Below are 13,098 nucleotides of genomic sequence, written 5' to 3'. Positions count from 1 at the left end.
TATATATACTCTTCTATTTTTTTTTCTAACAAACACAACTTTTTACAGTTCAGCTAATGATTTACATCCTCCAATTTGAATTTAAGTAAGGAAACGAGTTATATTTATTATAATTTTAAATAAATAAATATATTTAACTACTTTCATAATATTTGATGATGTCATTTCTAAAATATTTCAACATAATATATTTTCATTTTTAATTATTATTTTATTCTCATGAAATAAACATCCAAAATATTAATTGATTATATCTTATTAAATCTCATACTAAGTGTGAGATAAGGTATTTCTGATTATAGTTGAGATCCAAATAATTATACAATTTTTTTCAATAATCCGTTATATTTTCTCTCTTTTTTGTGTTGGCTTAACTCTTTTTTATCCTTATAATTTTTAAATTATATATATTTTCTTTTCCTTTTACTACTCTCTTCGTTCTTCCCAGTCTATCAAAGAGAGACAACTTAGAGCATTTTTGTAGTGATGCAAAATTTATGATATGAATAAAAAAACGTGATAAAAATAAAATGATGTGTTGAGAAAATATAAATTATACGAATATGATTGTTGTTATGATAAGACACACCTCAAGCAAAAGGCATATTGATAAATTAAGTGAACAACTTTGAGGAGATCAAAGACCATTTGTTCGGGAATTTGCATGAATGCTTGCGGATAATTTGTACTATTTATTTACAGAACAACTTTGTATGCTTTGAAGTTTGAACCTTGGGTACTGCTTTACTTGTACCAGTTTGATTTTGCCCCAACAACAATATTTGGCCTAAAGTGAACAACAGTACGTGAATTTACGTCGAATAACTTCCAAATTAATTAAGATTAAATACGAGCGACACGTTGACCAATCTGATTCGCTGGGTCCAACAAATCTTCGAAGGACCCCACCACTTTCTTTTTGCCCCCACCAAGTTAGTCCTCGCAGCTTTCTATTATCGCCACGTGTCAAATCCTGAAACTTTCCACGTGCCCTTACCACAATAAATCCCAACCGCTACTTATGTTCCCTTCAGCTACTCCCCTCTCTCACATTTTTTTAATTTTCCTTTCCCTCGTATCACGCACTCACGTTTTCTCCACTCTCCACCAAAATGAATAACTTCACCATCACCACCTTCATGTACCAATCTATCACTTCCATTAAAACCCTAACACCGCATATCACCTGTCTCGCAGTCCACCATAACCTTCTCTACGCCGCATCTCTCAACCTAATCAACGTCTACGATCTCTCTTCCAATTACACTCACATTGACGCTTTCAACGAAAGCTCCGATTCAGGCTTTGTCAAATCCATCACGTTTAACGGTTCAAATGTCTTCACTGCTCACCAAGACTGTAAAATTCGCGTCTGGCTTACCACTCCTTCTAAACGACACCGTCTTATATCGTCACTTCCTACCGTTAAAGACCGTTTACGCCGTTGCATCGTGCCAAAAAACTATGTCAGCGTTCGACGTCACCGGAAGAGTCTTTGGATTCAACATAACGACACCGTTTCGGGTTTAGCAGTGAATGAGAAGTTTATGTATTCTGTTTCGTGGGATAAAAGTTTTAAGATTTGGGATTTGTCTTCGGGTTACCGGTGTTTAGAATCCGTTAACGCGCACGAGGACGCTATTAACGCTGTTGTAGTTTCCAATGACGGAACCGTTTACACGGCGTCAGCTGATGGGTGTATAAAGGTTTGGAAGATGGACGATAAGGTGAAACGATACGTTTTGATGAGTACGATAGGGAAGCAGAAATCTAACGTTAATGCGTTAGCATTAGACGGTGATGGTACGGCGTTGTTTTCCGGTGGGAGTGACGGGACGATTTGCCGGTGGGAGAATAAATGCGAGGAAAAGGAAAACGACGTGGTGTTGATAGAAACGATGCGGGGTCATAGTGGGGCGATTCTATGTTTGGTCAACGTTGATGATTTGTTGGCGAGTGGGTCAGCGGATCTAACGGTGAGGATTTGGCAAAGGGAAAGGGAGAAAGGTGGGTATTGTTGTAGAGGAGTGTTGGAAGGACACGAGAAACCGGTTAAGTCGTTAGTTGCAATTTCGGGTGGTGAAGATGGTGATGACACTGTTGGGGTGGTTAGGCTGTTCAGTGGAAGCCTTGATGGGGATATTAAAGTGTGGGAGGTGTTTGCTTTGGTTTAAAACTGCTTTGGTTCTGCTTATTCATAACAAGTCCGCCCGTTTAAAAACTTAAAACGTGGTCGTGGGAGTTTATCGGTAAATGGATATGCCAAACAGAACCGCAATGCAGGCCTATGTTTAGTAAGAGCATAAAAAACCGTGTCTCAAAACTGATTAATTAGCGGCTAAAGAGCCCTAAATCGTAATTAAGGTTTTGTCCAAATATAATTTACCTTTGGAAAGCCTTGCTCTTGATCAGGGGAACTGTAGTCGTAATAATTAGTTAAACAAAAACAATATGTTAATAAGTAATACTTTTGTGTAATTTTATCACAAGCTTTATCTCTAATACTTCTGTTTATTGCACTAACTCGCACAGAACAGAATAGGTCCTTCGTGCAAAATTTATACTAACTCTAGTATTAGTGTATATACATACAGATACAGAGTAGTAATAATATTTCACACCCATTACAATAATAATATTCGAAAATACCTAAGAAAAACTCATGAAAATAAAACGTGAGGGAGTGTGACACAAGATCCTTATATCTTTTCGTGCAAAAATAATTCTTATTACTGTCAGCATTCTAGTGCATGATATGTAAGAGTTGATAAAACATTAAAACTTTTAGAAAGTCAAACGATTAAACATTTAAGACTTATAATTTATATATATATAATATAGTTTTATATAATGGTTTTATTACATTCTAAGCATCATGAAAGTTTTATAATAACTGGTAAAATATTATAGGTTTGTATGAGTTGCACCTCGTTTACTATATTAAAGTAAACATTGTAATTTATTATTAAAGTTTAAATTAGGCTCTTCAAATACAATATTTTTCATTTGCACGTAAAAAATTAATACATATACATATTTTCTTTTCAATATATCTATAAAATTATTATATTATTAGATTTGTTTTTTACTCAATATTTTATATATATTGAATTTAAAGAGTATAGTGGTGAAACTTGCACATTCTAATGCTCTATTTAATAAAACTAAGTTATAGTTGAAAAGTTCACAATAACCAAAAAAAATTAACTGATTAATAATTTATAGCTGATAAAACGAAAAAGAAGACTAGTAAAACCTAACATAATTCAAAACTTATCTCGATCAAAATTGAAGTTAAGGATAATACAATCTAACATAGATTAGAGTTAAATATTATTGTAAATAGAGATCGAGTACCCATGTATACCAACACCAAGGGCCATATAATCAAAGCTAGCTAAGACTTTAGGCCTCAAGAAAAAATATATTTTACCAAAATGAAGAAATGCCTCATATAAGTGCTATTGTTCATGGCCTCATGTTGACTCAATATAGAACAAATAAAACAATTGATAATACCCATGTTGAATTGTCAAAGGAAAAAAGGACTCTTGGTTCATGCCTCAGTTAAAAAAAAACTATTAACATGCATGTGTGATGCTTTATATTATACTTTATTAAATGGTAATTAATTGATTATGACAAATTTAATAATAATTTAGCATCTAAAAAAACTCAAAAAATTAAACTTTAAATTTTATAAAAAGTCTCATCTTAAAGTTGGTTTTAGACCTCATTTAACAGTGGGTCGGCCTTGATCCACACAATACTTTCTACACCTCACAAAACATCGTGTACCCTTGCATTACCTTCATATCATAGTATCTTTGTAGTTACACTCTCCACTCGTTAAAGTTGATGTGCTTTCGAGAGAAAGCTAAATTCGTCATCAAAGGTACTCATCCAACACAAGAACAAGATCCATTATATGATTTAATAGTTACGTACCTTAAAAATAATGAAATAGGCATATCTTAATCATTGAACTACATATAATTAGAAAAATTTGTATTTGAAATAATAAATTTTAAATTTATAGAATATTGAATAATAATTTTTAAGATAATATTTCTATAATTTTTTTTAGTATTTACAAAAATTAAAGTAAGATTTCATGCTGTAGAAATATACTATCATCGAATCTTGATTTCATGATTGAGATCTATATATCCATTAGTTGCCTTTGTTATTCAGTGCACTTGCTCTAATTCCCAAGATAAGCGAGCTTTGGATTTATTACCTCCCATCCTAATTATAAGAGACAAAATATATAAAAAGTATATCGAAACCAACTAATTCATTTGTTGTTTTAAGTTTTTGATTGTTTTTCCTTATATACTCTTTATGAAAAATTGTGAGACATTATATACACTTATTATTATTATTAAAAAGACAAACATTTTAAATGAATGTTAAAGACAATTTAAACAATAATACTCATTAAAATTTCTAACCTTTCCATGTAAATGGTAAAAAAAGTTATTCAATTTTTATATATATATAATTAAGATAGGATGGAGTGTCTTATTTTATGACATATTTTGATAAAAAAGGATTTGTGTTTGTTAGCAAAAGAGAACAAGTTAGAAAGAAAAAAAAAAAAAGTGTTTTGTTTGATTGGAGGAATGAGGTAAGGTTATTGTTATTATTTCCCTCCAACTCTGAGCGAAGCGAGTGTCATTTTTTGTGTGTGGGTGATTGGCGAACCTGCAAATTGCAACCACCAATGGAGGAAACTACCTTCGACTGTGTATAGAGACACTATAATCCTTTATTCTTCTCTAATTCCAGTTTTCACAGCACATTTTTATCGTAATTTAATTAATTTAATACCTGACTTATATTCGTTCAAAACAGGATCTAATCCATTCCATTATGAAGCGCATTTGGACATTGCGAACCCTTGGTTATACCCATACACCTTCTCTCTCTCTCTTACTATCCTAATTTTCTTCCCAATTTCTATGAATCCCTAACTATATCATTTTGCAGAGCGTGAAAATGTTGCAACCAACGATGCTTTGGAATCCGAGGTTTTCAAATTTCCCCCCTTCTCTCATTTCATTTCTTGATATGCATATCGATTGCTTAATGCTACTTGTTGAATTTGGGGAACGTTGGATTTTGAACTATCATTTGGAGCTTTAATTGTGACTTGTGCTTGTCAATCAGTGGAAAACGCCCAATTCTACGATGTTTTTGTTCTTCTTCGGTGATTTACTTATTAGTAATGCAAACTATATTTGGTTTCCTTCTTTTCTTCTTACCATGTGCTGTGTTATTCTGTTTTACTGTTGTGCGCATCTACAACATTTGGTTGCTGGCAGGATCTTTCAATTTCAATCACTTTATAGGGTACATGAACACTTCATATTATATAGTTTAGTACTGATTGATATGCTGCCTAAGAATGTATTTTAAAAAATTTATTCAATTGTTATTTTTGACCACATCCTTGAAGAACCTTCAACTTTAAACTATGAACATGTGAATCCGAATGACCACAAAAAATCCTTGTAGACCATGTGCTAACAGGTTAAAATATTTGGTAATGTACAATGTTTGGCTCCAACTGTTTCCCTTTCAATTTATTTTCTTAGTTATTTAGGTATTGCCACATTTGTTTTTATGGTATTGCTGGTTGTTACTTCTCAAACTATTTTTCACAAAAAACTTGATCTACAATATTGTAGTTTATAACAGGCTAGATGCTATCCATAGAAGTAGTATCTTTAATTGATCCTACATTCTCTAATATTTTAGCTACTATCCTATGTTGTAGAATATCTTCTACTTAAATGTTGCATTGTGTGTCAATAATGTGCAAATCGATTTTACTGCTACAGGTAGGAGCTGGATCCTCCAAGAAGAATCGGACAACTTCCGGTATTTATGTCATTATCATTCTGTTGACTGATTTCTTATTTGGTGGAGGATTTGTGTGATCATGTCACACTTTAGTTGTCTTGGCATTTCTAATTGGACGTTCACTAAAACTCATTTGTGATTTGTCCATCTTTTCCCATGCAGCTAATGCCAGTGCTTTGAAGCTTACCTGTGAACTTCTCCGGGTTTTTATCACAGGTTCATCCATATTTAATAAGAAACACATTTATGTTTGCTCAAGACTATGATTTGTACATATTCTATGTCATCTTGTTTTTGACAGAAATCTTTCTGTGAATGTAGAGGCAGTTCAGCGCGCTGTTGCTATTGCAGAGGCTGAGGGTGATACTCAAATAGAAGCTACTCATTTGGAGAGTATTCTTCCTCAGTTACTTTTAGATTTCTAAAGCATTTGATGACACATGGAATACTCATCCGTAACTTCTACTACCCCTGTAATGGATCTAGTGAAAAGCTCATTAAGATTTTTGGTGAAAAGTTGTATCAGATACAACTAATTCTCTACATGTAAATTAAAAGAAAGGTACTGTTTCTCTCGTTTCTTTATATTGTATGAGGGCTGTGAACTTCTAATGCATGACTATGAAGCTATAGTATGACAATGGAGGAGGCATAGTTTCTTGTGCTTCATCTTTGAACATTAATACTATATGCGAGCAGTTCTTAATTCCATTTTTATACTATATCTATATAATGCTCTTTTTAATTTTTTTTTGGTCCGGGGGTGCTGCACAGTGCAACTGCTGCAAATTGGGTAGGGACTGAGCTTTCTGTGATGAAGTAAACAAATTTTTTTTCTGGTTTGTTTTAATTTTTTTAACGAACACGATCTTAGAATTTGGTGCAATGCAGATGGGACATAATCTGGTTTGAAGAAGCTATTCCAAATGTGCAAACAGCACGATCTTAAAACTTTACAGCTTAAGAGTGAATCAACCTGGACATTTGAATGAAAGAAATAATATCTAAATGAAAGATTATGTATAGGTATAAGACTACAATTAATGATAGTTTAAAAGAATTGGCTATCAAAACTTTTACCAACAAGATGCTTCTTTTTAGGAGTCATAAGTTAAGAGTTTCGTAGTTAAGTGTACTTGATTTAAAGAGATGGATGATTTCTTAAAGAGTTTAATAAGAAGTGTTTGAGTGACAACAAAATAGTTGAAAACACTTGTATTTATTTTTCGATGTTGAATAGGACGTCGGAGTTGTATAGATACACATGCATTATTTATTTAAATGGAATTTTTAATATATTTGGATTAAAAGACAATTTAAATTATGATTTCTAAAGCATTTAATATATATTTTTATTTATAAAAACAATGTTTTCCATAAGATAGAGTATGTTGAGGAAGTTTACATTTGACTAAGAATGGTGCCGAAAAGAAGTAAATTTGTATTTGCCAATATTAGACATGGACAGAGGAGATAGGACAAACCTAAAAAGTTATATGAAAAAACTTTTTCACAACAAATAAATCATATTTGAATATGTCTAAAATAAAATGAGTGAATTATCAATTTGGTTCTCAAAATTGTAAGTGGAAATTTTGATCTCTATAATTTAGGAAATAAAAATGTAGTCCAATCAATGGTCTTCCTAATCAATTCGAAAAATTATGTACACTCGTAACAAAAACAAACTATGCATTCTTAACAATTCATCGTTAACTGAAGTATATTAATTATTTGCATTTAATTACTTGATTAATTAATTATTTGCATTCTTAATTTTAAAATAGAATCTAAATCATATATAAATTTCTAAAAATTATGCTTTAATGTAGCATATTTATAAACATTGTTTTAACACTATCTTTTACTATGTCTGAAGATAAAGATATTAAATTAATTGACAACCTTAAATTTTGAGACAGGTGGGACTGATCCATCATTAATTAATTGAGAGACTAAATTATCCGAGCTCCACATTCCTCAAGACAATATTATCCTCTCGAAGACATTTTTTAATACACAATGTTATTTGCTATAATAATTGAGTTGGGTTCCATGTATATTATGTAGGATCCATATAGTTAAGTGTGTTGGAAACTCTATTGAGAACACTTTTTTTCATTTAAAATAAAACCTTTTTGTTTTATTATTTTTGAACTATTTCTTGTTTAAGAAATGTACTACGCACCCCCCACATTAACTTCTCGCCCCATCTTAAATGAAAATACTATTTAGTCCCTTAAAAAAATTTACTATTTCATTATTCACCCTATTTTTTGAAACTTACAAAATTTATATCATCATTTCAAAATTTTCAAACTTTCAAAATATAATAAAGTGAGTTTTTTTTACATTTTCGAAACTTTTGATAAATCTAAAATATTCTAAATGTATTTATCCAAATTTGATCAAGAATTTTGAAACTTTTGATCAATTTGAAAGTTTTGAAACATAATTTCTCATATTTTCGAAGGTTTCCATTAATTCAAAATTTTCGAAGCATAAATTTCCATAAAAGATCAAAATGTTCGAAACTTCTGAAATAGGAAAATTTTGAAACTTTTCATATTTGAAAACTTTCAAAACTTTTCATATTTAGAAACTTTCGAAAATTTTCAGATTTGAAAACTTTCGAAAATTTGAAACTTCCGAAGATGTTCAAAATATTTGGAGTTTTCTATTTCAGAAGTTTTAAATAGTTCGAAATTTTCGAAAATTCTGGAAAATGGAATTTTAGTTTTTTCAAAACTTTCAAATATTTTAAAATTTTATTAAATTAAAAAAATAAAATTATATTTTTATATAAATTGGGGGTGGGGGTGCATGGTAGAAAACTCTTCTTGCTTTTTACTCTAGCCCAAGTTCAAGAAGCCCATTCGTTCTCCGGAAGCAATAAGCCCACAGGAATACTGGCCTGATGGAGATTGGGTTTGACGTGCAAGAATAAAGAAGGAAAAAAAAATAAAAATAAAAAAAGAAAGAATGAGTAAACCCCTTTAGACATTGTTCCCACTTTCCAGTAGCATTTATCTGCGTAACTTTAACTCTACGCTGATCTGTGTCACACTGATAACATCTCTACGATGGAGGTAAGGTAACCTCTCTCATTGATCGTAATTCAAGTTTCTTTTCGATGAGTTGTTCTATTGTATCAATACTTATTTGTTTTTTTAGGTTTTTTGCATTTGTCAGATCATAAATTTATTATTTTATATATATGTTTCCAAAAAATTACAGCAATACTGGTCTGGGAGTGCCATCAATGAAAACAAAGGGATGGTGGAGAATTTGCAGCGTTATGGAATAATCAAATCTAGTAAGGTAGCTGAAACAATGGAAAAAATTGACAGAGGTTTATTTGTACCTAATGGGGTTCAACCTTACATAGACAGCCCTATGTCTATAGGCTATAATGCCACTATATCTGCACCTCACATGCATGCCACCTGTCTTCAATTGCTGGAGAATTATCTACAACCTGGAATGCATGCTCTTGATGTTGGCTCTGGTATTTTCCTAATTTATATTGTGTGTGCTTGTTTTGTTGTTGATGAAGGATATAGACACTAGACAAATTGTTGAAGTTATTATGCCATGTTGGATAAGATTCATTACTAAAATTGATGGTAGTATTGGTACCATTTAATAACAACTGAAATAATAAGGGTGTGTGCATGCCACATACAATGGTGATTTGTTTTCTTTTCTTAATGGATTTGTAAAAGGTTGAAGGTTTCTCCTATAGATGAGGATAGCTGGTTAATGTGAAAATGTTTCAAGTTCCAAGATTTGCTATACAAAAATTAAGTGATGTTCTGTTTGACAATGACAAGAATTTTGCTTTAGTTTTTTACTCACAATCTATATACTTTGGGACACTTTGCAGGGACTGGGTACCTGACTGCGTGCTTTGCCATGATGGTTGGACCCAATGGCCGTGCTGTTGGGGTGGAACACATTCCTGAGTTGGTTTCCTTTTCAATCAATAATATTGAAAAAAGTGCTGCCGCTCCACAATTGAAAGATGGTTCCCTTTCTGTGCATGAGGGTGGTATGATTTCTTTCTATTATTTCCACAGATATGTAAGATTTAAATTTTTATACTTCTTGCACAACAATAGTGCTGTTTCATTTTATCTATTTGACCGTGATAAGCACTCAAGCACTTGGGACACCTCCCTTAAAAGCTATGTATTGAATGAGAAGAACCAAATTGTTTAGTATGACCACCAAACATGACCACTGTGAGCCAATGTCCCAACAACTACACTCTACAACGCTTCACTTAGCTTTCTCAATCAGTCCCTCCATTGGCATCCCTTTCGGAGACACCGTCAACAGGGCTCCGATACCGTTTATTAAGCACCAAGCCACTTGTAGAACCCTTCCATTCAAGCTAGCTATCAAGAGGGAAGAACCAAGTCACTTAAGTACTTCACCGAACATCTCATACTACCTGATGCAGGACTTAGGCACCTCATATTATCCAAGTCACTATTAGACCATGACAGTTTAATCTAGTCTATATGTGATATGTCTAATATGGGGGATGGAGGATTAGTAATCATTGAATAGTTAAAACTTCTATGAATCTTTCAGATAAACAAAAAGCATAACCAAGCATAACCTAGTGGTCAGATTTGACATTTTTATGAAGTTATTTAGTCACCTTAAGCTAAAAGTAGAGTTGATCCATAAGCATTCATCATGTTATGGCCATCCAAGATATTTGCGTGTCTTCATTTTCACTATCATAGGCTCTTTCTTTTAGTCCATGGCAATAGATGCATTGTAATATTATTGCTTCTTAAGCAGTTTAAATAATTGCTATTTTAAGTTGGTGGATCTTTAATTTCAAACATTTGTATAAGTGTTGTGTTGACAGATGGAAGACAGGGTTGGCCTGAGTTTGCTACTTATGATGCCATTCACGTTGGAGCAGCGGCACCAGAAATTCCGCAACCACTAATCGACCAGTTGAAGACAGGTGGTCGAATGATTATTCCTGTTGGAAATGTATTTCAAGATTTAAAGGTTGTGGATAAGAACTCCGATGGTTCTATCAGTATCCGGACCGAGACTTCTGTTCGATATGTGCCTCTCACTAGCAAGGAAGCTCAGCTTAAAGAGTAATGATAGGGAAGTGGAAGCAAAATCCTGAATTAGGGTGGTTGATGCTTTTGGATATTTGTGGTTGTATGTACGACATGCCACCATCTGTAAGAATTTGTATATGTATTATGTCTTTGGTTATCTCCATGTGTTATTTTTTCTTTTCTGAAAATGAGTGATAAGGGGGTTGAAAAGCAGGGATTAACATAACCTCCGCTCATGTTTGCTTACAATATGTTAGACATAAATTAGTAACATTAAGTTGTCTTAGGTTAACAAAAGAAATTCAAATATACAAATAATATTAAATAATATTATGTTAAAAATATAAAAAAGTTCCAAATTACACTGACAACAGAATCATAAGAAAAATAAGAGCTACCCATGAATATTGTACTATTAGTGGTTACTTATTCACTACGTTACTTCATCATTTTACAAGTACTCAAGCTTCAATGGTATTTACTAGAATTGCCAAAATAAAAGGATCTTGGCCTTTTATTCACATCAACTTTCCCATAAAACATGACTCTAGAAAATAACATAAAAGATAATGATTTGGTTGAATAAAAATAACTAAACTATTGAAAAGTTAAAACAGAAGCATGTCTTCATATAACTGGGAATTGTGACAGCCGTTTTTATCGGTCACATTTGCGATATCAATTTTTCCATCGCTACAATTAAAACATATACGTACCTAAAACATGGTGTAATAATTATTTTAAGAAAAATAGCACTAGATTTGCAATCCAATTCAACCGGTTCGATTTATCATTGTTCAATTTTGAATCTTTTAAAAGTACTAATAACATGCGATTTCGAATATATTGTACCAAAAAAATAAAATAAGAGATCTCTATCGTACATTTGTATATGATTTTGTACGATTAAATTAATTGATCAATAATTAAATGACACAATTTTAATGAATCAATGTGGTCACCACCAAAAAATTTAAGATTTATATTTTGGGTCTCTTTTGATTTGTTATGATTTTTAATTAAAATTTTTAATTATAAAAATAATTAATATATTTGTTAAGAACTAAAATCAATAAATAAATGAATTGGTATTATTGATTTCGTCGACGTCTAATATATAATATTTGGATGCCGACGTAAATGAGTTAATACCGTATATTATTTTTTCTTCATAGTACTAAAATATTGATATGATTTTAAAATAACTGAAATAATAAGGGTATACTCAAACACTACAAGAAAATTTGTTAGCTAAAAAGCCCAAAAAACACCCTAGAAAAATTTGGTATACTAAGGGCTTAAAGAGGATTGGAAAACACAGATTTTATGTTAGTCAAAATAAGTTTTCGGAGGGTTGCTAGAAGATAAGCCCTTGAAATAGCACTAAGGGTGTGTTTGGTTGCGAGGAGAAAGTGAGAAGAGAGAAAGAGGTAAGAAAGAGTATGGTAAGGGAGAAATAAAGTAGATTTGAAGTATTGTTTGATATAAGAGAAAGATGAAAAAAATAGAGAAGAGAGAAATGTTGATTATTTTTTAAAATACAATAATACCCCTAAGCCTTTCATAAAAGTTAATTTATTTTTTGTTTGAATTTAATTAATTTTTATAAATTTCTTAATTTGTTATATGGTGATTATGTGATATTCAAGTATGATAGTCGAATTTCCCTAAAAAAAGTCTAATAGTTGAATTAAAATAAAATAATATTTAAAATTTAATAAATTAAATTAACATTCATTAATTGTATTAAAATAAATCTGATAATTTAATAAATAATTAAATTAAATTAATAAATGAACTGGAGCAGATATTGTGATGCAAAAAAAGAATAACACAAAATGGCTTCCACTCACAAAGACAATAATGATCAATCGCAAGAGCAAATTTGAAAAGTAAAAAAATAAATATATTTCTTCTTGCTTTCTCCGCAATGGAGAGAAGAAAGCTAAAAAGTGTAGGTCCCACAAATTTTGGATCTCTCTTCCCTACTTTTCTAAAAATCAAGCAAAAAAAATTTATCATTCCTCTTTAACTTCTCTTTTCTTTAATTCTTTCTTTCTTTTTCTCTCAAACCAATCATACCCTAAGTGCTTTAGCCATCGGAAACGTAACGAATATTACAACTCTCACAAAT

At 31.5% G+C, this 13,098-nt stretch overlaps 3 protein-coding genes across 5 annotated transcripts; all 3 read left to right on the top strand.

Annotated features, from left to right (window-relative positions):
• The first annotated feature begins 1,072 nt into the window (after positions 1 to 1,072).
• LOC101514775 (protein JINGUBANG-like) lies at positions 1,073 to 2,726 on the top strand. Its single transcript, XM_004515842.4, has one exon. The coding sequence runs from the start codon at positions 1,113 to 1,115 to the stop codon at positions 2,172 to 2,174; it is 1,062 nt and encodes a 353-aa protein (XP_004515899.1). The 5' UTR covers positions 1,073 to 1,112; the 3' UTR covers positions 2,175 to 2,726.
• A 1,849-nt stretch (positions 2,727 to 4,575) lies between these two features.
• On the top strand, positions 4,576 to 6,585 carry LOC101498263 (protein MHF2 homolog). 2 transcript variants are annotated; one of them, XM_004515795.4, is made up of 6 exons: positions 4,576 to 4,750; positions 4,858 to 4,906; positions 4,993 to 5,033; positions 5,847 to 5,886; positions 6,031 to 6,084; positions 6,190 to 6,585. In XM_004515795.4, the coding sequence occupies exons 1-6, from the start codon at positions 4,727 to 4,729 to the stop codon at positions 6,291 to 6,293; spliced, it is 312 nt and encodes a 103-aa protein (XP_004515852.1). In that variant the 5' UTR covers positions 4,576 to 4,726; the 3' UTR covers positions 6,294 to 6,585. The 2 variants fall into 2 exon arrangements, with proteins under 2 accessions (XP_004515852.1, XP_073219508.1); XM_073363407.1 differs by lacking the exons at positions 4,576 to 4,750; positions 4,858 to 4,906; positions 4,993 to 5,033 and adding an exon at positions 5,048 to 5,355.
• A 2,223-nt stretch (positions 6,586 to 8,808) lies between these two features.
• On the top strand, positions 8,809 to 11,121 carry PIMT1 (protein L-isoaspartyl methyltransferase 1). 2 transcript variants are annotated; one of them, XM_012711929.3, is made up of 4 exons: positions 8,809 to 8,962; positions 9,106 to 9,376; positions 9,755 to 9,919; positions 10,754 to 11,121. In XM_012711929.3, the coding sequence occupies exons 2-4, from the start codon at positions 9,145 to 9,147 to the stop codon at positions 10,999 to 11,001; spliced, it is 645 nt and encodes a 214-aa protein (XP_012567383.1). In that variant the 5' UTR covers positions 8,809 to 8,962; positions 9,106 to 9,144; the 3' UTR covers positions 11,002 to 11,121.
• The last annotated feature ends 1,977 nt before the right edge of the window (positions 11,122 to 13,098 follow it).

This window comes from Cicer arietinum, chromosome 7 (assembly GCF_000331145.2).
Source record: "Cicer arietinum cultivar CDC Frontier isolate Library 1 chromosome 7, Cicar.CDCFrontier_v2.0, whole genome shotgun sequence".
NCBI classification, from domain to species: domain Eukaryota; kingdom Viridiplantae; phylum Streptophyta; class Magnoliopsida; order Fabales; family Fabaceae; genus Cicer; species Cicer arietinum.
Note: the sequence above shows the minus strand (reverse complement) of the source record. Positions and strands in the feature narration are given on the sequence as shown.